This window comes from Poecilia latipinna, unplaced genomic scaffold (genome assembly GCF_001443285.1).
Source record: "Poecilia latipinna isolate Pla-1442-1.1 unplaced genomic scaffold, P_latipinna-1.0 Scaffold1283, whole genome shotgun sequence".
Lineage (NCBI taxonomy): Eukaryota > Metazoa > Chordata > Actinopteri > Cyprinodontiformes > Poeciliidae > Poecilia > Poecilia latipinna.
The window spans coordinates 63235-85544 of NW_015113899.1; the positions used below are offsets into that span (position 1 = coordinate 63235).

At 38.4% G+C, this 22310-nt stretch overlaps 1 protein-coding gene across 2 annotated transcripts in view; it reads right to left on the bottom strand.

Annotated features, from left to right (window-relative positions):
• The window catches only part of shisa8b (shisa family member 8b), a 28388-nt gene extending 7487 nt beyond the window's left edge, over nt 1–20901 (bottom strand). Inside the window, exons 1-3 of one of the 2 annotated variants that reach the window (XM_015054875.1) lie at nt 20208–20901; nt 18499–19173; nt 5812–5936 (exon numbers count right to left, since the gene is read on the bottom strand). In XM_015054875.1, coding sequence (XP_014910361.1) covers nt 5812–5936; nt 18499–19139 — 766 coding nt within the window. In that variant the 5' untranslated portion in view covers nt 19140–19173; nt 20208–20901. The remainder of the gene's footprint in view (nt 1–5811; nt 5937–18498; nt 19174–20207) is intronic. The other variant, XM_015054873.1, reaches the window with a different exon arrangement.
• Nucleotides 20902–22310: the final 1409 nt, after the last annotated feature.

The window sequence follows — 22310 nt, forward strand, 5'->3', positions numbered from 1 at the left end:
ATGAATGGGGTGCACTGTTCTGTGAAATTAAAGAGAATGCAAGAAAGTGTGGTTATTAAACAGCAAGCATTTGTGTTGTACCAAATATTTTCCATTGTAATGCTGCCCTGTGTTAGTTGGCTAATTCGTATCATGTTTTAACTGCAGTCATGGGCCACACAAAATCAGTCCAGGTGCTGCAAATGGCCCTCTGGCCGCACTTTGGACATCCCTGGTTGAAATGTGGGAAAAATGGGGAAATATTCATGGGATATGAACGATTTATAAAGGTGATGTAAACTACACCAAGCCGATTTTAATATTTCTGTTTGTTTACTTTTTTGCTTAGTTATAAGAACCTGAATATAAAAGTTCACCTCTGCAGATGAGGCCCTTCACCTCAAGCATCAAATGCTGAGGCTAATGTGGATTCTGAGTCATCGCATTAGAAAAAGTTGAAATGTGGAATAACTTCCTCAATTTCGCAAGCTTGAGGTGGTTTTTAGCTTTTCCGAAAAACAGTTAATGTGCTAAAGAGGAGATAGAAACACATTTGCTGAATAAGTTCTGACGTTTCCATCCATTGGTGGGTCTGCACCGGAGTAGTGGCACAAAACTCAGACATTTCAAAGTCCAAACCTTCAACAACTCAGAGGGGAGGACTATATGCTAACCTGTATCCTCTACTTACTGTTTATTCCAGTGTCAACATTATGCATAGCTTAGTTGATTCACTCTAAACCAGTAGATAGAAACAAGCCGAATTAGCATTTTCTCTCTTTTTTTTGGGACATTTTAAAAATCTGCTCAAAACTTGCTCTACAATTGGATGGAAACGTAGCTAGTGACCGTGGAGCAAACTGAATTCTTATCAAAGACAAAGAGGACAGCGGCATCATCAACAAGCTGCATGTCCAATCAGCTGCTCTGTATTAAGGAACGGAAGCTGATAGGCCAGCATTTAGAAAAAAAAGCTTGTTTTACAACAAATAAGTGTGCTTAATTTTTGTGTTTTTCTCTTAGCCAGTCGCTGAAATACTTAATAATCATTTTCTACTACTACTTTTCATGTTTAGGCTGCCGACTGCATCCAGCTAATACAGACAGAACAACTACATATTGTGAAATGATGAGATTATGATTATGAAGCATGAAGTGGTCAATTATCAGTGGGATGTTTTAGCCACAGTGGACACAGATGAGCGTAGTAACCTGAATAATGACTGATTAACAAACAACAACAATGGTTTCAAGCATTACGAACTATTCTCAGTCTACTTCAGGTAGGATACTGATTGCTCAACACAAACTAACTAACGTTGACTGTCATATGTTAAATTTTAAATACATTTTAGTTGCCCAGGGATACATGCGCGTTTCCGACTCAGATACACAAACACATAAAATATAGGTCGACATTATGTGGCCGTGCTTTGAACTGGTCTTTAGTGAATGTTCAAGACCATGAAAAAGTATTTCTTTATACGTTTTGTGTGTACCTGCCGTGGGGAAAAGGAGAGAGTGTAATGCTAAAAAAAAAAAACAAAAAAAAAACCTTGCATTCAAAGCAGGAAAAGGTGAAACTCATGTCATCAAGTGGGACTTATTACTGGGTCACTCTACTTCTGCAGTTGTCTTTTCATATTTAGGTCACTTCATTTCGCTTCCAGACTCCTTTCAGCACTGAGTCATGCTAGCTGGAGGTTTTCAGTCCAAATATTTGCCTCCCGTACAGAGATTAGAACAGGCACAGACTGCTAATGTGAGTCTTCACGGATGCAGCTCCAGAGATCTGTGACTCCTCTGACATGTCAAAGTTATGTTTCAAAACCAAACGTAACTAATGTGGCAGATTTAATGCATTAAGGAGAATGAGTAGGTTAAGTTTGGTTTTAAAAACAGGAGTTCAAAGGACACCCCATACATGTGTGGAAAGCATCTTTGGGTGTCCTATTAAAGCCCTACAGAAGTCTGAAATCATTTCATTTCATGATGTATTATAATCATCTGCTATTCTAGTTTAAGAAGAAATTTTTTTTAGGAGAAATAAATGCTTGAAAATGTCAGTATGTTTTAAAATGAACGTTTAAGTAATGTCAAACTAAACTGTCAAAAATGAGATTTATTCTCAATCGTCATATCTTAAATAAAATAAGTAAATAAATATAATTGTATGTGGCTCAGTGATAAGTCTTAAATAAACTAATATTTATTTGTTTTTATGGTCACCCCATCATTCTATATTTATTTATTAATAAATGCAGAGACATTATCATATGCTTTTTAAAATGGACTTATTTTCGTTTTAGTTCAATAGGTATTTTTAAATATATATTTTAAATTAGATACATACCAGTAAATATCCCATTAAGCTAAATATTTAGATATACCTCTTAATGTAATTAAGATGTAATTATCCAATGATGTAGTTATCCTTTTAGATTTTTTTTCCTATTTTTGCTCTCCATGCACCGCAGGGGTCACATCATGATGAATCTGAAAATCATCTTTTGACCCCCAACTTGGTGTCTCATGACCCCCTGGGGGTTTCTGGCCCCCCACTTTGGGAACCCTGGTCTAATGTCTTAAATATGCCATCAGAACGTCAAACAGCAGCGCCTGGATGTTTGTCTTCAAGTTGCTTTTCAAGTGGAGCCACGTAGGAAATTAAGCAGTAATTAAGCGATTGATTATCCTGCGCTAACTGCATTAGCTGTTGGCGCAGGTGAACAAAATAGCCTCCGTGAGGATGTACCCCTGAAAACAAGAGACTTTAGTGACACACTGACAGGCGTCACAAATGAATCCCTTCCTCCTGCTTTTGTTTCCCATGACAACGTGATTAGTTTCTGTCTCCGTATTTATAAAACCAGCGTCGGGCCACAGAGATCAGCTGCAGTCGCTCTAACAGAAACACCGATCAGTCCAAATGGGTTCAGTCACTATGTCTATTGAGCAGAACTTTTTTTCCAACGCTTTGTCTGTTGTCTCACCTGTAATGGAAAATCCAATGCTGTTCCGCTGGACTCAGCTCTGTTCTTGGGCTCCTTTATCAACGTTTTTTTTTTTTTTTTTTTTTTTTTTAAACCACCACCTTATTATCCTAAAATGCTACAGAAACTTTTGTGGACCTGATGCAAACTTTAGAGTGGAGAGAGGAAATAGTGAAGATCTAGGACAGAGTGGGTGATTCACTGTAAACACTGAGGTGTTCCAAATATGGCTGAAAGAAAAAAACAAAAAAACAAACAAAAACACAACAATATATGTAGATCACTAGGTGATGAGTTATAGTTACTGTTAAGGCAATAATCCCATTACTAATTTAATTACTTTAATTACATTACTAATTTAGCAAGAAAACCTCATATGATGAAGAGAACTTTGTCTTAAAGGGGCAGCATTAAGTGTTTTCCATGGAATTTTACAGCACACTCAAATAACTATGTTAACTTCAGTTGTTACAAAAATGCTATATATATCAAATATGATTTATAAGAAATTTTGCTGTGTGATTTAACAATTTGCAATTGGGCATCTCTCAAACATGCATGAAAGAATCAAGGTAACACTGCAGGTGTGGTTTTTATCTGGTAATAACACTATAACGTGATGTGAAGCTCAAATAAGTATATTTTATGTAATTCTGCCTCTTTAATGGTCCAAAACTTTCCCTAATTTTGTCGACTGGGTTTTTCAACATAATTACCAGAAAAATATGTTTTGCGTTTCAGGAAAACTTCTATTACTATTCAACTCAAAATGGGCAAAAATATCATGTTTCATATATGGAAAGCTGGTAAAAAAAAAAATACAGCTGTAATTGCAGGACGAATAGTTTCAATAAATACTAAGTCAAGAAGACTGAAAACAAGTGCACACCACACTTTTCAGCTTTTCATTCATGACAAAAAGTTAACTAACTGCTTTGTGTTGATTCATCACATCAAGTCCTGATAAAGTACATTAAAGTGGGTTATTAAAATGTGTCACATATGCATGAATGATCTGTTGATTGAGCACAAAGCCAACCTGAGTCCGAGTGAAACATAAGGAAAGACAAGCTGCCTAATGGGGCTCAGCTTGATTACATTAACATGATGATTATGGAGTTCAATACCAACAGACAAACGTGCTCAGGGTTTGAGTTTTGAATCCATTTCACAAATATTAATATTAAATCAGGAATAACAGAAGGGCATGTAATCTCTGTAGACGTACACATTAAAACAATATGTTTGTTTTCATTAAAGTGATTATTTTTGTTGCACAGCCTGATTCTGAAGATTGCTTATCTTTTTTAAAAAGAAGAAAAACATCTTTTGTTTTTCTTTTTTAAGAGAAACAAGAAGATATTGTTTTTTTAAAGAAACTTTATGGATTATATCTCAACTGTCTGAACTTCCACCTCAGTTAGATTTGACAGAGATCAGAATAAACAGCAGTAGTTCCATCAAAAAAACAATACTTTAGCCACAATGTGTGTTTTCTGTAATCTAACAATAACGTGGGTGTTTTTTCATGAAACCCCAAATATTCAGGGCTGACATGTTTAATTCCTCACACGGTGTCACACAGTGAGCAGTGGAGGAGCTCGTTGTGCAGGCAGACTGTTAATAAAAAAAAAAAACACGACAGCGGGGATTTGTTTAGTTATTTCCAGGAAAAGCAGCTTAATGAGCTCCTCTAAAGTTGTGCTGCCTGCTTTCCAATATATATTTATTAAAAATGACTGCAAATACAGAAAATAAGAAAAAAGACTTTTCCTAAACTTTTCAGTACTTTTTTTTTTTTTTCTTTCTTACCCGTAGACACGGATTGCATTACCTCCACCTCGAGCAAGTTCCCTTTGGAATCAATAAAATATTTTTGAATTGAATTGAGCTGAACCTTCACAATAATAAACAACATTGATTGAAAATGTACAGAAAAACAAAAACTAAAATAAATAGTTGTTATGGAGACCCTTACCATTACCGTTATCCTCTCTGTGCATTCTGGCAAGATAAACTCAGATCGTCACATTTAACGTTGATCTAATCCTTTAAATTATTAGTGATTATGGATAGTTGCATTCTAACAAATCTGTCTATGTTATCTTGTTTTTCTCTTCTAGCTAAAAAATGAGCCTTGTAGTAAAAGATTACCAATTAAAAACCCCTTTAGACTCTGAACACTTATAAAAATGTGAAGACTTAATAAAATGGATTAAAACAGAAACGCTTCAGCTACATTCATTTAAGAAATTCATAGGAGTCTCAATAATTGTATCAATGTTGATTTTTGTTTCTTAACACACACACACACACACACACACACACACACACACACACACACACACACACACACACACACACACACACACACACACACACACACACCTTTCCATAATGCAGTTTAAGAGGCAGTATTATGTATTTAAGCTTTCCATCATGTGATAATATTATTAAAGAAATACATGGAGTGTTTCCTTGATTCGTTCATGCTGGTTCCTTCAGACTAGCCAGAAGCGATTAGCAAACACCTGGTGGAACTGCTCATCAGCTGAGCTCATTATAGGAGCTACTTCTCAGTGCAACACTGGTAGAAATGTTGGTAAAGGGTTAATAGAGGAGCCATGTTGTGATGATTTCCTGAAGACGGGGTTTCAGAAAGAGATGGAGTTTTTAAAGAGACAGAGGCCCAATATCACGGCGTTATATTGCGACATCATATTTGGTGTATACAGCATTTTTTTGTGTTGACTGTGCTATAAAATAGCACTATATGCCTGGGAAAACACACAACTTTAAACTGAAGGTTGGATTTCAGACGGTGCGGTTCTGCACTCACCACTCCTGCTGCGTGGCATCCGGGCTGAGACGCCGTTGGCTCTCCCTCCGCTGGGCGATCCAGATGCAGCGTTCTCTACCGAGTTCGCCTCGCTGCCCTGCTGCTTCAGCAGGTCCGTCAGCGTCCTGCAACCCACACAAACTTATTAGTGACTGAACTGAACAACTGAAGCTACACAGAGAGCTGCTATTTGATTTAATGTTGTACAAAGACATCAAATAACTGTTAAACTTGCAAGTTTTAGTACTTCAAAGAATTTGATTTTCTACTTAATATGTCGACATGACAGAATCACATCTGTATTTAGGGCATTGCCACCCTCAACATCAACATTGTTGTCTTGGTTTATTAGTTTATGAAATAATATCCTAAGTGAAAATGTTTAACCACTGGGGTTGCCTATTTTTACCCATTCTTAATTACTAAATCACTCTAAATTGTTTGGAGGAAAGAAAATTGAGAATGGAAAAATGTTTAAGTTTCTTGATTTTATTTCTTTATCTATTTTCCTTAAAGAAATGTTCATGAATTTTCTATGGCAGGATTCAAACCCAAGATCTTATTCCTGCAAGGAAACATGGCTAACTACTGCCCCATCGTGCAACTCCTTTAAAAGTAATTTTAAAAGAAAAAGAATCTTCTTAAACATATTATGTCTGTATTTGATTTGCCCTTAGAAAACACATTAACAAAGCATTTCCAGGCTAATGCTGATTTGTGATTTTCTGTTAAGTTTGACCCAAAAAGTCCAGTTTTAATCAATTACATTTTCTAAGCACAGTAACTCATAAGACAGAGAAATGTGCTGTTTGCTGTTTGATTGAAGCAGTCCATCGTGTTCGCCTTCAGTGTCTGTGTGTGTCCTTCAGTATTTTTTTTTTTTTTGGAGCACACATCTCATCCAGCTGAACATGACTAGAGGCCTTTTTGCTTCATGACATCCGTGCAATATGGCCACATTTAGACTCTCTGGCTCTTGATGTGTTCCAGGAGCAACACATCAAATGTGACTGCACACACACTTAGTGTGTTCATACTAGTGGTGGGACTCCATTAAAATTTTTCACAGAGTTAATTGCAGGGTTTGAAATAAATGAATTAAATCCACAAATCGACAGAATTTCAATCCAAACAACATTTTTGCCACTAAATTATTGAATAAATAAAAATATAAGCTCAATAAGAAAAATATGTATTGTTTTTAATCTATTATTTATATCAATCAACCATCAGATTGTTGCAAACTGCTATTATACCAAGTCAACTTTCAGGTCTTCCAGGAATCTCTGATCGTTCATGGAGCTTCTTTAGAAATGTGAACTGTGGATGCTAACGTTAGCGTTGGGGACATCTGTGCTGCTGCAGCATGTGAAACATTGAGATGCTATTTTAGGCTAACTCCTCTTAGCACAACAATATTCTTTTCCAGCATCCAATCAGATCATTCGTTGCAGCAGAAATGAACGCCTAGTGAAGCAGGTTTGTTACCCATCGCCACTGTTAGCAGATGTCGCTTCTGAGTCGGATTTACAGACGTACGGGAAACACGCAAATCCAAACGTTCCAGTGGGAAGTGTGTGTGTATGTGTATATATATATATATATATATATATATATATATATATATATATATATATATATATATAAACTTTTAATGCGTTAAAATTTATTAATTGAATAATGTCATATGATGTTAAAATGGAACAGAGTCCAGACCTAAATCCTATTGAGAATGTGCAGTGAGGCTTCAAAGTCGATGTTTTACTACTACAGCTGTTATGTGGAACCCTGAGGTTACACACACAGAGCATAACTGACCTGACAGCTACAGCCAGGGGGCGCTTGTTCACACTCAGCCACTTCGCTCATGAGCTGTCTGCAGGTGTGATGATGCTCTGCAGTGTCACAGTCACAGAGACTGCTCCACGTTACCCTGCTGGTCATCACCTAATTACAGCTGAGTATTAAGGCAGACTAAGAGATTTTTCTTTCTTTCTTTTAATCAAGAGAATAAAGTCATAATATTATGACAAGGAAGGGATAGCATTGGCCGAATAAAGTTACAAAAATACTGGACGAAAGTCCTAAAATTCAAAGAAAGACTCAGTTGTTTGCACAATCATTTCAAAGTTCTGCTGGTGTGTTGAAATATTACAATATGTCCTATTTGTAAAACCGATATCAAATAATAACTTCACAAGATGTTTCACATTCCTCATCTTAATTTGTTATTTTTTATGTAGGAGTTATGAAATTACTACTTCATAATGTTACAACTTTAGTTTGGCCATACCATGACTTTATTCTGGTACCGTTTCATATTTGTAATGCGACTTTTCAGGTAATATTATGACTATTCTCATATCATTGTGACTTTTTTCTTGTATTATTATGACTTTGGTCTCGTAATATTGTGACTTTTTGTTGTATGACTTTAATCTCAAATTATTAGAACTTTTTTCTCGTAACATTTTGAGTGCATTCTTGTTTTATTACAACCTTACTCGACTTGTAACATCTGTTATTTTAATATTGTGGTTTAATTCCAGTATGATTTCTTCTTGTTATGTTACAACTTTGGTCTTGTTATTTAAGATATTTTTTCTACCCTGGTCTTAATACTCTGCCGTAATTGATGCATGAGGTGAATGTTAACAATCCCAATCATCAGGATGAGTGGGTTAGGGTTCAGAATCAATGGGAGCTGCATGAATAATGTTTAGGTTAGCTCTGTTTACAGAAGTATCAGGAAATTATATTCATTCATTTAAATCGATTCAGATCTCAGAGTGTTTGTGAATCCATTCCTACACACTGAGCTCTCTCAGGTTTTTGATCAGGATGCATTTCTCTGCTTACTCTACATTTGAATTGCACCACAAAGACTTAAATGTTGCATAAAAAACCCCTTTTTCTTTACTTTTAGACTCTAACACTTTTCTCTCCCTGGTCCGTTTCTACCTGGATCCAATCTAAAAATTCGTTTTATCTCTATCCTCTCTCTGCTGCTCGTCCCTCTTTGACTCACTGCCTTCAAGCTATGCTCTCTTCTCTTGGCTCACCGCTCAAACAACTTGCTGATTTAGATGTTTAATCTCCAACAAAATCTGCACCTGTCTCCAGGCTGGATGGTGTTTATAGACTTTTCATTAGAATTTCAGATGATGCCTCCAAAGGAGTTAAGCTAACCCCCTTACTGAGAAAAGAATTAGCCATAGCAAGGTGTGGCAGATAACAGTGGATTTTGTCAGACCAACACTGGAGTATATGTAAGTATACTGATTGCGATCAGAAGACAGCCGTGGTTAATCAGCTAATTTAAACAGAGAAAACATGTGAAGGTTGTTTTTTTGGGGGGGTTTTTTAACTGAACTGAAGCACACTGAATTCCACAACACATCTACATATTAAGTTTCTCAAAGTCAAGCTAGCATCTCTGACCAACTTCCCTCTCTTTCACTATTTTTTTAAATTAAAACTTTTCACAGACCTGTGAAATGCTACGCCCTTGGACCTTGTTATCTAGTAGCAAAGCACTGCAACCCTTTTCCTGTTATATATTACGAATACATTTAAGATGTAGCGTGATATGTTAACAGCTAAAACCAATGCTAGTCATCGTTAGCGATCAGTCTTGCATGCACTGCGTCACGTTGCAAAGTGACAATACAGCTACCATGCAGACTGAGTGAAGATCTCTTCTACCAGCATTTAATAAGTTATATATTTTTTATTTATCTCTTGAAAGACTGAAAATAGCTCATATTAGCTGTAGCATTTTGTGGTGGGGAGCTGAATAGGATTTTTTTTTCCCATCTGTGTTGTCTGAATTTAAACCCAGTTCTTATGACTGACATGCAAACACTGTCTCCCTCTTTTCTGACTATTCTTTACTCAGTGTTCAGTAGGAAGAATTGCGTTTATTGCAGCCAAACTGTGATGTGAAGTACGTTAAATTCTTCCACCGTCCGTCAATGCTCCGCCGATTAAATCAGCAACTGCTCTTTAGTAATCTGGATTAAATTATGTAACTGAATCTGAGCCATGTTCTCTTCATAGTTCTTAATCACATTACAGCTTCAGTGAGACGAGTCTTTGCTAATGTTCTATAACAATCAATTACCAGATTAGATCACACACACTGACTAGTTACAATTCTCATTCTCACAGTTTCACTTTTTTTTTTTTTTAACACACCAGCAGTTCACACTGCATTAAATAATTAGTATCTACAATAAGAGAATAAGATTAAGGGTTATGTTTGTGTAATAGTAGGTACAATGTTAGCGTGTGATGTCCTTTGCTAATTTCAGCATCTGTCTGCTGCTAAGAATGACCGTCTGGAAAAGTTTTACTGTTTACTAAAAACCAGGAAACAGTTCAGGCTACCGACCCTGTTGCTGATGTTTAAATTACCATGACAACACACTGCTAAAACACACATATCTCTGGTACTTCTTTATTTGTAGATATCTGTGACCTCTGGTTTAAAATAATTCTGGCAGGAAGTGTTTGCACTGCTCGTCTGCTTGTCTAAATGAAATCAGCATAAATATATTTGTTGTTGCTATAGTGTTGTGTTGTGTTGTATAGTGCTATAGTGTTGTGTTGTGTTCTAATTATGATTTCACGCCAACTATTAAACAAAAACCGGGGTTAAATGCGTCTGAATACGTGTTAAAACAAAATCTGTGACTTTCAGAACGGAAGATGCTACAAAATGCTACAATTAAAATGACCAGAGGTTTTCAAAACGTTTGGAACGGTTTGGCGTGCATGTGTGTCTCTGATGACTCACTCCTGGACACACATCTGGTCTCTGTTATTATTATCATTAGATGACGTCTGAAGGCTGGCGGTTAGACTAGATTTTATTTTAGGCGTCCAAGTTAAGTAGAGTTTGAATTCCATGCCATGCTTGCCAGAACTAAGTAAAAAAAACTACAACCAAAAACCAAATAGATGTTTAATCCATATGGACTGCCACTTTAAAAATGTGGTGGTCTATTACATAAAGAGACAAAGATTGCAAAATGATTGTGCAAATACAGAAACACACTTCTGAAAATCAATTTGTAGAAACAAAGGTAGAGACTTTGCTCCCCATTAATATATTATAATTTGTTCTTTAACAGGACATCTCTTTTTTTTACGCAATATTAATTATTCAGGTAACGTTTTTGACTGCGGGTATTTCAGAAACCACAGAAAAATGATTGATTCAAAGTGTGGGAAAATGATAAGACGGAGCCAGTGGTGTGTGCGAGAGCACCATCATTTCCATTTTCGTATCGACTGCGACACACAAAATCTTACCTTTGGGTAAAATACAGAAACACTTTTTTTATGCCTGAGAAACCAAGTTAAGGCCATAAACCCCCACCTTCCTATTTTTTTATTCCCTTTACTCCAATAAACAAAGCCATCACGAAAAAAACAAGCATAAACAGCACACAGCCAGACCCTCCAGTCACTGTGGATGCTGCTGACCCACATTTAGGTTTGTGTGGGCCCAGTAAAGCCTGGAAGGTAAGATGGAGGAAGAAGGTGACGCCGCTTGAGGGATTTGGGTGGTTTGTCACTTCTGATGCAACCAGAAATCCGTCAACATGGTTGTCTCTTCACTTTGGGAAGAATCGTGCCAAACGGTGATGCAGGCACATACATTAGGTACGCTTTAACACGTCTGCATGGAAGCGTGCATGCATGTGGACCAGGCTGTGGTGACAGAGTGACAGCTCAGCCCTGCAGCCAGTCAGTAGGTGCAAGTTTAGCAGAGAGGGAAGAAACTTTTCAAACACTTTAGATTGGAAGATTAAAAAATATTATTTAATTATAAATGCAACAATAAAGTTGTTTAAATTCTGCAGTAAATGCATCGTCACCTACAGGTCAGTGGGTTTGTTTATAGCTTTTTAGAACCAGTTTGTTCACCTCAGTTAGCATTAGCCTTATGGCTTCGAAGTAGCTAGCTCATGTTATTGCTAACTGTGTTCAACATTCTTGCCTTAAATTAACCGGCCATAAATTCAACACAGGGTTTAAACATCTAATCCAGAACCCATAATCCCACCCTGTTTGAATGAATCAACTGTGTTTGGTTTGTTTTTCAGCCACAGTTCATCTCAGGGTATCTGAGTTGTGCCAGCAGCAGACATGATGCTGCAGCTTCACTTCACTAAAGTAAGTTCTGCTGAGTCAGAGGTTTGTTTTGTCTGCTTGTCAGCAAGGGTATGCAAAGTCTACCAAACCAGATTCTATCAAACTTACTGAAAATGATGAGCAGAAGCAAAAAAAGAAAAAAAAGAAAAAGGAAACCTTTGAAATTTTGATGCAGCCCAGAGCCAGATTATTATCTTTAACTTTGGAAAATGAAGCCTTGATCTCAGCAGTAAAGCTAAATGTGCACAAAGGTTCATAACCTGCAGTCAGAACTCAATATCATTTAACAGAACTCTCTAAGTGGACTATCTGTAGAGATTTTAAAAAATGACTTGATGTCTGGAATCAGCCAGTCAATGATTTCAACCTTGACTAGGTCTAATGGACTAGCAGCCAAGCAGACACCCAAACATCCAATCTATTTCTGATCACTGAACGCATCATATGGAAATGCCAACAGGTCTCCCTGACCTAATCACTGTGGACGTTATTACAGCAGGCGCAATATTCGAGCTATTTTCAGTGTCATTGAGATGTTTCAAATTACATCGGAGGAAGCACAAAAGATGCAAGTAGCTAAACCTATTCTTATCTAACATGTTAGCAGGTAGGTCGAATTAATACACACATTTACTGTTGCTTACAGATAGTGACATCACTAATTCCACCCAAAAACTCAGAAATTTTTAGATTAATCTTAGATATTTTCCAGAAAACATCTTGGAAATTTCTGATCTGCTAAAGTCAAAAATTTGGCAGAAAAAAACTTCCTTGTTTTTTCTAGAAAACTTTCTGATTATTTTTGGCAGAAATGTACTTTTTTTTTTAATATCCATAATATGTGGTTAACAGTGTTAACCACTTAAAGATACTTTTCCATTGATTTGTGATGTTTAAAATAAAGAGTTTCTAACCAGTAAATATTTTACCTGCAGTATGTGTAGCATTATTTTCAACTATCATCAAGCAGTTTCTTATTTTACATGTTGGTGGGTCTGACAGCACATTTTTATGTGGGTCTAAACATGAAGCAACAACACATGTTGAGAAGCATCAGCTACTTTTTGTTGTTACTGTCTCAGTTGTTTTTTTTTACATTAATTAATGATTGACTAGCCCTGATGTCATTCCATTTAAAATTTTAAAACAGTTAACAGTTTTTAAAAGTCCCAACAAAGTGTGAGAGAAATGCCCTTGAAATATGAACCGTTACTCTGTCAGCTCGATGAATGAGGAGGACAGACACGGTGAGCCCACTTGTTGCTGACTGGAAACGGCCCACTAGTTTAACCTGCATCGACTTTGACTTATCCATGCTTATCTGCCTTAAATCAGAGCAGACCCTACAAAACGCTGGCTCAGTGTCCTTACTTATATAACAGTAATTTACACTCAGAGAGAGGATATGGGTCATGTGAACAACAGATTAACATGCATTAAATAAATGTGAACATAGTCTCTGTGCCTAGTCAAAAGAAGTTGGGATCTTAAACATTGTAAGAAGTGAAGACGTTATGAATTACTTACAGATTCTCAATTGAGTTTAGGTCTGAACTTTGACTGGGCCGGTCTAATGTTTGAATGTTGTTCGATTTCAATCTAAAGGCTTCCACATATTCAGGTGGGTGGTTACATCTCTTGTGAAAATTTACTCAATTTCCCACAATCTTAGCAAGCGTGATGAGCCAGCCTTGTTTCTTCTGATGATGACCTGCAGAGCACTTTGTCCCAGATGTTTGCTTTGTGTCCCACATGGTTTGTGCCCAACAAGAAGGATTTCTTCCGGATCAATGTTTGGTTTCAATCTCCTTTGCATTCTTCTATGAAAGCCAGATTTCTAGACCTCTCAGGTGTCCTGGTTCTGCTTTGAATCGCCAGAACCAAACAAGGAGAAGCAGCATTCAGCTTCTATGCACTACAAATCTGGAACAAACTTCCAGAAAACTGCAAAACAGCTGAAACACTGAGTTCCTTTAGATCAATATTAAAACCCCCACCTGTTTAGAGTTGGTTTTATTCAAACAACTGGAACATTGATCAATATATGTGATGTACATTTGCTCACTGATTCTGATTATGTCATTTGACAAAATGTTTAATGTTTCATAATTGGTTACTATATTCACCACTTTGAACTGTCTTGTGGCTGAAATGTCCCATACAGATAAGACTGACTTGACTTGTAAGTAATTTTTTCTCGTTTAATTCCTGAAGGGCAAATGAAAAAAAAGTTTGTTTTTCTAAGTCTTTGTCATATTTACTACGCTGCAAAAACACAAAATCTTAATTAATTTTGGTCTAGTTTCTAGTGAAAATATTTTAGTGCACTTGAAATAAAAACTTAAAAACTTACAAGTAACTTTTCAGCAAGAAATAAGAGCTTGTTTTGAGTCAATAATTCCTTAATATTGATTAAAAAAAATAGAAACTACTAGTTCCATTAGCAGATTATTTCACTTATAACATGGAAAAAATGTTTTATTATAAGTGACATTAATCTACCAATGGAACTGGTAGTTTTTAATCAATATTAAGGAATTATTGCCTTAAAACAAACTCCTACGTCTTGCTTCCAAGCACTTATTGGTTTTATTCTACTTCACATTTTATATTTGCACTAGAAAATATACGAAAATATTTGGTAAGATTTTGTGTTGTTTGCAGTGTAGTACTGGTTGCACTGGATGTTAATTAGGTGTATCAAAGTAAATGAGGCTAACACTAAACTAAGAGTTCCATTAGTAAAAAGGAAACCTAGAAAACTATGGATTCCCCTACTATGCTATCCCAATAAAATGAGTTGAAGTTTGTGGTTTCTAATGACACAAAAAGGTTTAAGGAATAGGATTAGTTTTGCAAAGCAGTCTAGTGTTAACCTGCGCCAGTCTCCGTTGGTGTGTGGATCTCAGTCCTGACCTCTCTCTCTCTCTCTGCGTTAATCTGAGCTGCACTCACCGAACCGAAATGCCACGACTATCATTCCCGTTCCTAATGAAACTGTGAATTAGCGCGAGAACACGTGTTGCCGTGTTTGTGTGAAATCATGAAGGTCACCAGTGTTTGTTTACTCTCTCAGTAACCAAAGCAGAGGGCCCTCTGCAGATGGAGCCCTTCATTAGACGTGACACATGCGGCCGAAGGCGGCCCTTTCTGTTCCTTACCGCGGGCTGGGAGGAGGGTGTGTGTTTGTGTGTGTGTGTGTGCGCGTGTGAGGGAGGGGGGCAGAGTGCAAACAAACTGAGACCCTCAGCTGGAACAAGTACTGGCGGTGTACATAAATTAGAACTTATGCATTCAGGATGACAGGCACCGGATTTTAACTTCCAAGCTGATTTTGGGGAAACTATCAGGACTTCAGAGTTAATCATCTTCCGCAGTCGTAACGTTGGAAGAGTGTCATGAAATTAAAAAACATTCCCTTTGTGTTTAGCCTCTTTATTACCAAACTTTGAAGTAGGTGGGCTCATCGCCACGTATACCACCTAAGAAAGTGTGTGCGCCACACAAGCTCCTGGTCCGTTCCTGGACCGGGGGGGATTTATGTCAGCAGGCTAATAACGAAACAAGCGCGGAGGAAGAGCATACCAGGAACGGAGGAGCCGTAATCTCATAGAAAAGTGTTTAATCTCAGGGAGGGGAGGTAATCTGCTGAGACGGGCTCACAGAGGCAGCCCATTTATGCAGCAAGACTGTTGCTATTTTAGTGAGGTGCCACCCTGCAGGATGTATTAATCCTGCTCGTCTGGGTGTGTGTGTGTGTGTGTGTGTGTGTGTGTGTGTGCGCCGTTCAGGTTCGTAGAAGAAGCTGAAACAGAGCTGCATACTGGAGGATGCTCACAGTGAAGGTGTCTGGATGGGTGAGGAAGGTGATTATGAGGGAAAGATGAAGGAAACCAGAACCAGGGGCAATATTATGTTTTCCAGGCACAAAGTGACTTTATATAGCGCAATCAAGTAACTCTAAAGTGCAGTTTTTAAAACGTGCTGAATATATCAAGCATGACTTAAATTATTAAGTCAACATTCTTTTAATGTCTTGAAACTAAACCTCTGTCTAAGAAGCTCCTGCTCTGTCTGAAACTCCGCCTCTAGGAAGTCATCCCAACATGGCTCCTCTATTGACCCTTTGACAATGTTTTTACCAGCATTTCACTGAGAACTAGTTTGTATGATGAGCTCAGCAGATGCGCAGTTCCACCAGGTGTTTGCTAATTGCTGCTGGCTAGTCTGAAGGGACTGAGTGAGGGAGAAATGGGGGAGGGCTGCTTTGAGAGGCGGAAACTTGGAAACTGCAGCTCAGAGAAGGACCTTTGTCCTTGTATGTGGAGCTAGGTCAACCCAGGTGTTTTGCACAGCTGAATGGTTGCCATGGAGATTAAAGGGTTTATCAAACATGCGTGAAAGAATTAAGGCAACACTCCAGGTATGTTTTTGATTAGGGAATAAAGTCAATTTAAGGACTTGTAAAAAACTTTACAAGAACTTTATTTTTTATTGTAGTTGCATAATCAAACACTGATTTTTTCCAACCTTTAATTTAGAGTTCATTTGTAAAAGTAAATGAGTGGAACTGATCTTGTTTTCCTCGCTGTTGTACTGTCTCCTTTCATCATGATTTGTGGTGGTAGAGGATACTAACACAGACTGGACACAATATGGCAAGATCATATTCCAGTCTAGTTTCTAACAGCATTTCCACAGCAGCACAGATCCACCACCATAATTAGCAGTGGGGATGATGAGCTTTTCCATGCTAAATCTTTTTTTTTTTGTACACCAGTCCAACCTGTAAGCTCAACCTATGTTTCATTTGACCAAAGTTCAGGTTTCAAGTGCTTAAAAACGTCTACTGGAAATAGACATACAACGCTTATGTTGCCTTATGTGAAATGAAAATGTATTTGAAGGCTTTTTACACATCCTTACCAGGGGGTGTTAATAAATATGGATGTTGGAAGACTTATGGTAAATACATTTAAGATTAGGACAAAGAAAATGGCATGTGATGAGATAAAAACAAGGAGGCGGGGAGAGATGTGCAGGAGATCAGGAGAAAATAAGGCAGGGCCACTGAGGACGGTCTTATGGTTTGGGATGGAGGTCTGGAGATGTTAGCCTGCGCTGCACGCTGTTTGCTGTAACGATTACCTGAGGCAAGCAGGCTGAACTCTGGAGCAGATATTTAACCCAGCTGTGGGGGTGGGGCGTGTTTACATGTGGCTACGCATGCTGGCACGTGTATATGTCGATTTCTCTTTCAAGTGTTCATTTACAACACTTGATATGTTTTCCAGGGAGAAAAATTATCGAAGAGAGGGAGAGTGGCACAAAAACGTATCTAAGAAACAAAAACAAAAAATAAAATAGAAGCACAACAACATAAAAGAGAGAAAAATGACACAATTAGAAACAGACAAAATGAGCAAAAGCAAAGAGTTTAAGCCACGGTAAAAAGAAATCTTGTTCCTTTTTTGTGCAGACATCTCATTACTGCCTCATAAAGGAAAAAAAAGGAATCCAGAGTAATAAGTACACATTCATCTAAAGATGGCAGCTTATGACCAATGAGTGCCATTACCAACTCTAATGAAAATCTATCTTTCCTCTAACAGAACTTTTCCACTGCATTTCCATGTTTCATGATCAATATTCATTTTCACTCATATTGTGGTTACACCTCCAGGGCAAACACACATAAACACAGAGTCAGAGTCTTCTGGATCCTTTTTTTGGTTGAGGCGTTCCATGATCCTCTGGTTTTGGATGCTGGAAGGATTTCTTGCTCTTACTTTACTAGTTTTGGACACGTGTAACCATAGCAACAAGGTATTTCCACAACTGGGCAAGATAGCATAGGGTGTTTTCACACCTGATAGTCTGTTAGACTTGATTCGTTTGGGGACCAAAGTTGCCACAGTCGTTCCGTTTTCAGACATTGTGGTTCATTTTCACGCTGCTCTGTGTCAAACCAGCCAAACCCTTTGATAAACCTGTTCTCCAACAGGGTGACAGCTGAAGTCAACTTGCACACCTTTGGGTATTCCAACAAGGCAATGATCTACTGCCACAAAAATGCTTTTGGAAAGGTTGTTCGATAGATTCCCAAAATCCCCTGACTTCAATCCCAAGAAAATGTGCAAACTACGCTTAAAAGCCAGGGTTCTGGCAGGAATCCCATGAAGCTAATGAACTTTACCAGTTCTCTGCCAAGAAGGTGTTGATAGTTCTAAAAAGTCTACATCAAGACACACCATGCTAAGGGACATTTCAGAAACTATTATGTAGATAAATAAACTTATGTTTGAGTTTGTATTTATAAGTTTGACCCAGTTGGAGGTTAGAGTTAGAGAACTTGAAACTTGTGCCTCCAGCCCTTGGTATTGTATGTTGTACTGTCATTCCATCTTAAGCAAAGAAGGAATGCCTAAAATATTTGTGACATACACCCTTTAAACGAGTCCATGTAACCTTCTGAACAGAACTGTACATACAGTAAACAGGATGTTTTCCAACACATTTCCTCACCTGGAGTTGAGGTCAGTCTGAGGTATCCCTGCCCCTCCTCCACTTCCTCCTCGTGTCTTCTCCAGAGCCAGTTTGGTGAAGATGCCCACCAACACCATGACGGCAACAACGCCGCAAATGATGTAGACGATGAGGTGCGTCCGGTCGCGGTCTGAATCCCCCTGGCCTTCAGTGATGGTGGCCACAGGCTTCCCGGTGTTGGCCCAGATGGGCGTGTCGTAGTTGGAGCAGATGGTCTGGTCCAGCCTCTGCTGACGGAACTGGCAGCAGAAGCGGTAAAAGCAGGTGCCACAGCAGTACAGGAAGACCCCAGCATTGCAGTTAAACGGTGGGTCCCACTGGCCCATTACGTCATAGTAACCCTGGCAACGGGTCCCTCCAACCGGCGGGACATCTTCATCGTCTGCGTCCCCACCGCTGGTGGGGGTGGAGAGCCCCGTCTCTGGAGGAGTGCTCTGGGTTACATCCTCAAAGCTAGGCGCTGTCTGGTTAGACAGCTTAGTAGGGGTCAAAGCAGGGTCCCCCTCGGTTACTGTCGCCGTGGAGAAGGAAGTGTCCTGGGTGAGTACTGGCCGGCTGACAAGGAAGGAAATGAAGAAGAAGAGAAAAGGGTGGCAGGAGGAAGGGCTGGTGGCCGCCATGCTTCTCAGAGAGTTCCTGTCTCCAGAGTCCCACCTTCAGGCAACAGGAGGGTGACATTTTAAACACAGAGTTGGGACAAAACAAAGGTCACACACAGGAAAGCTGCATTTAGATGCACTGATGCACAAAATGTCAAAACAAATTTTTTTGTGTTTCATAACAAACAAGACAAAGCTGAAAAAAAATTGGGCATAATGTTGCTGACCCCTAGTAGGACTGTCTCGATCTGATATTGAAATCAGAAATTGGTTCAATATCAACCAAAAAACAAGCATTCCGGTCCAGCATTTAGTCTGGCCCAGCGTTTCTATCCTGGATCAGACCAATTGGTTAATAATAAACATGTTAGTTGTTTACTATTACTCTGAGTAACATCCCTTGATCCAGCCTTTTCTAACATTCCACACTACAAATAAGTAACAAAAGTACGTATGATTTGTGCTGATATCGTATCGGGTCAATATCGGTATTGTCCAGTACTCAATGTTGGAATTTCAGTTTAGTATCGGAAGTTAAAAAGTTGTGTTGGGGCACCCCTACCCGGTACCACTGCCTGTCACCATTTTATGCGCTGCACTAGATTATAGCATAAGATAATTTGCATCTGCATTATAAATGTTGGTAACCTGGCCAGTCACAGTTAGTCCTGCTGTTAATTCAATAAAGTCAGCTTTGTAACCCTTTTCTGGTGCAAAGTTGAGTCTGACACTGTAAGGCAACCAGACCCATCATTTAAGACGCCAGGACAGAACACCACAAAATGAAAAGAAACTAATTTTTTGTTGGATGATGTGATTTTGCAGCAAAAAAATTGTTCTAAAACTAACTTTAAAACAAAAATATTTGCATCATGTTCAAGGAATCGGTGAAACATTGAGGGCAGAGAACGTTTTAAACCAAGTGCTGATTCAAGAAAACCATTCCGCTTTTATATTACTAAGAAAAAAAAGAAAGTCATCAGATCCAGGAAAGCAATGTAACCAATTTTTTTATCTTTATAAAGTGACAATTTTGTTTTTATTTTTTTCAATGAGCAGCAGTGAAACAAACAATGAATCTTTTCTTACCTTTCCTGTCTTTATAGTCAACTCCCTCCCAAAGTTTAAGGGAATTAATTCAGTGATATCCACAAAGTTCACTCAGCAGCATTACTCCTCATATTCCTGCAGTTGCTCATGTTTTCCCCACGGCAGCTGGACGCTCATTGTGTGCAAAACGTTGCACTCCTCTGATCCCTGTCGCTCTTTTTAATTTTTGCCTTCTCTCCTTCTGTAAATGCTTCCGAGTTGCGAGTCCAGTCCAAGATTTTTTTTTTTGTCTCTTTGGTGCCTCTGAATGACCAAGATTCAAGAGAGAGTGAGCAGCAGCACGGAGCGCTGCAACAGTTCAGGAACTAAATGAGATCTCCCCTTCTGTTTACCTCTCCGCAGAGTTAGATAGACATGAAGGGGGGAGAGAAAGAGAGAAAAAGAGAGAGAGAGAGAGAGAGGGAGAGAGGAGAGGAAGAGCGTGTTTCTGTATCTGAATGTGAGCGTGGAGGGGGGCATAATATCCAGCTGCATCTCCCATCATACCCACAGGAAAAAAGCCTGGAAGGAGGGAGGAAGGAAGAAAAAAGAAAAAAAAAATGGAGGGGGAAAAACTAAGATGTCCTCTGAAAGAGAGTAATTAGTCAGTACTCTTGAATTTGTTTCTATCTTGTTTGTTTTTTTATCCTGAAAAATGACTTATTTTTTGGACACGACATTCACCAAAATACCAGCATTATACATTTTGTAATAATAAAAAAATACCTAGCCTGTCTTTTCCTGACTTCATAGCCAATTATTTCCTCAAAGTGTGAATGTTGAACATAGCTGCTGTTCAATCTGGCAGCAGAATCAGAACAACAAATCAACGCTCAGAGGTGCTAGTGGATCTGTGGGGGTCCCGGGCGGATTTTCTACTTCAGCCATAATCAACAGAATCATGAATTCTCTTTTCTAGAAGAAGATTCAAGTGGACTTCAATGTGACAGAGAAGCTGTGGCGCGACCTTCCAGGTGCCTTTAATGTCAAAGTAAAAACTGATTTCTACAAGATAATGACAATTAAGCAAAAATATTTGACATAAAATTGAATACATTTTTATCCTTTTTAAAGGAACTGACTTACTTCGGTAAGAGGTGAGTTTAGTGCAGTGAGTGTCTCTCAAGTGTGAAGCATGAAGACATCTGTATCTGAAAGGTCCACTCAGTGGTTCATCAGTATTCTTGACTACCATTACAGCATGAAGACTAAAGAACACTCCAAGCAAATCAAAGAAAATGTTTTTGACAAGTATAAGTCAGGGTATGGATACAAAGAAAATCTCTTAGGTATCTAAATATGTTGGAAACATTGTTATTGTCCTCAAAGTATTTGTTCTGGCTAGATTTGGACAGGGTTTTTGGACTACAAGAGTCAAATGTTTTATTTATTGATTGATTGATTGAATAAATAAACATCAAGAGTTTCCAACGTATAATGGCCAGGAAAACAACGTCCAGTGTTACAAGGGATGGATGCTGAGTCAGCTCTTGCAAAAAAAGGAAAACTCCTCTGCGAGCAAAAGGTAGCATGGTTGTCTACCTTGATGCTACACAGACCGCTAAATTGCATAATTGGGTAGCTAGAGATATATGCGGTCAGGTTTTATAACCCAACACTGTTGTGTTCTACAGGAAGGTACAGTCCAGTAGTTTTAGCTCCACTGGACTATTGATTTTATATTTCTGGCCTCCCCATAAAAACCTGAAGATAAAAATAACATTTATGTTGACGGTCCGGTGTTCCGTCTAACTCAATTCACAGTTTCTATTTTTCAATTAAAATGAGTTTGAAGAATATCTCACAATCCACTGGACCCAAAAGCAAAGGTGAAGAGATGCTTTAAGGTCATGGTCATGCTTTGGCCATCCTCAATGAAGCAAAGTTTGCACAATTTTATGAGTGTGTGTGTGTGTGTATAGGCTTGTAGTTGTTACATTGTAAGGACCATTTTCTCAACACATACTACGTTGTGGGGACTTAGAGGACAGGTTTAAGACAAAGGTGTGAATTGGGCAGTGGTGGGAAGTAACGAAGTACAAGTACTTCGTTACTTGTACTTCGATTAGGTTATAGTAACGAAGTACAAGTACTTCGTTACTT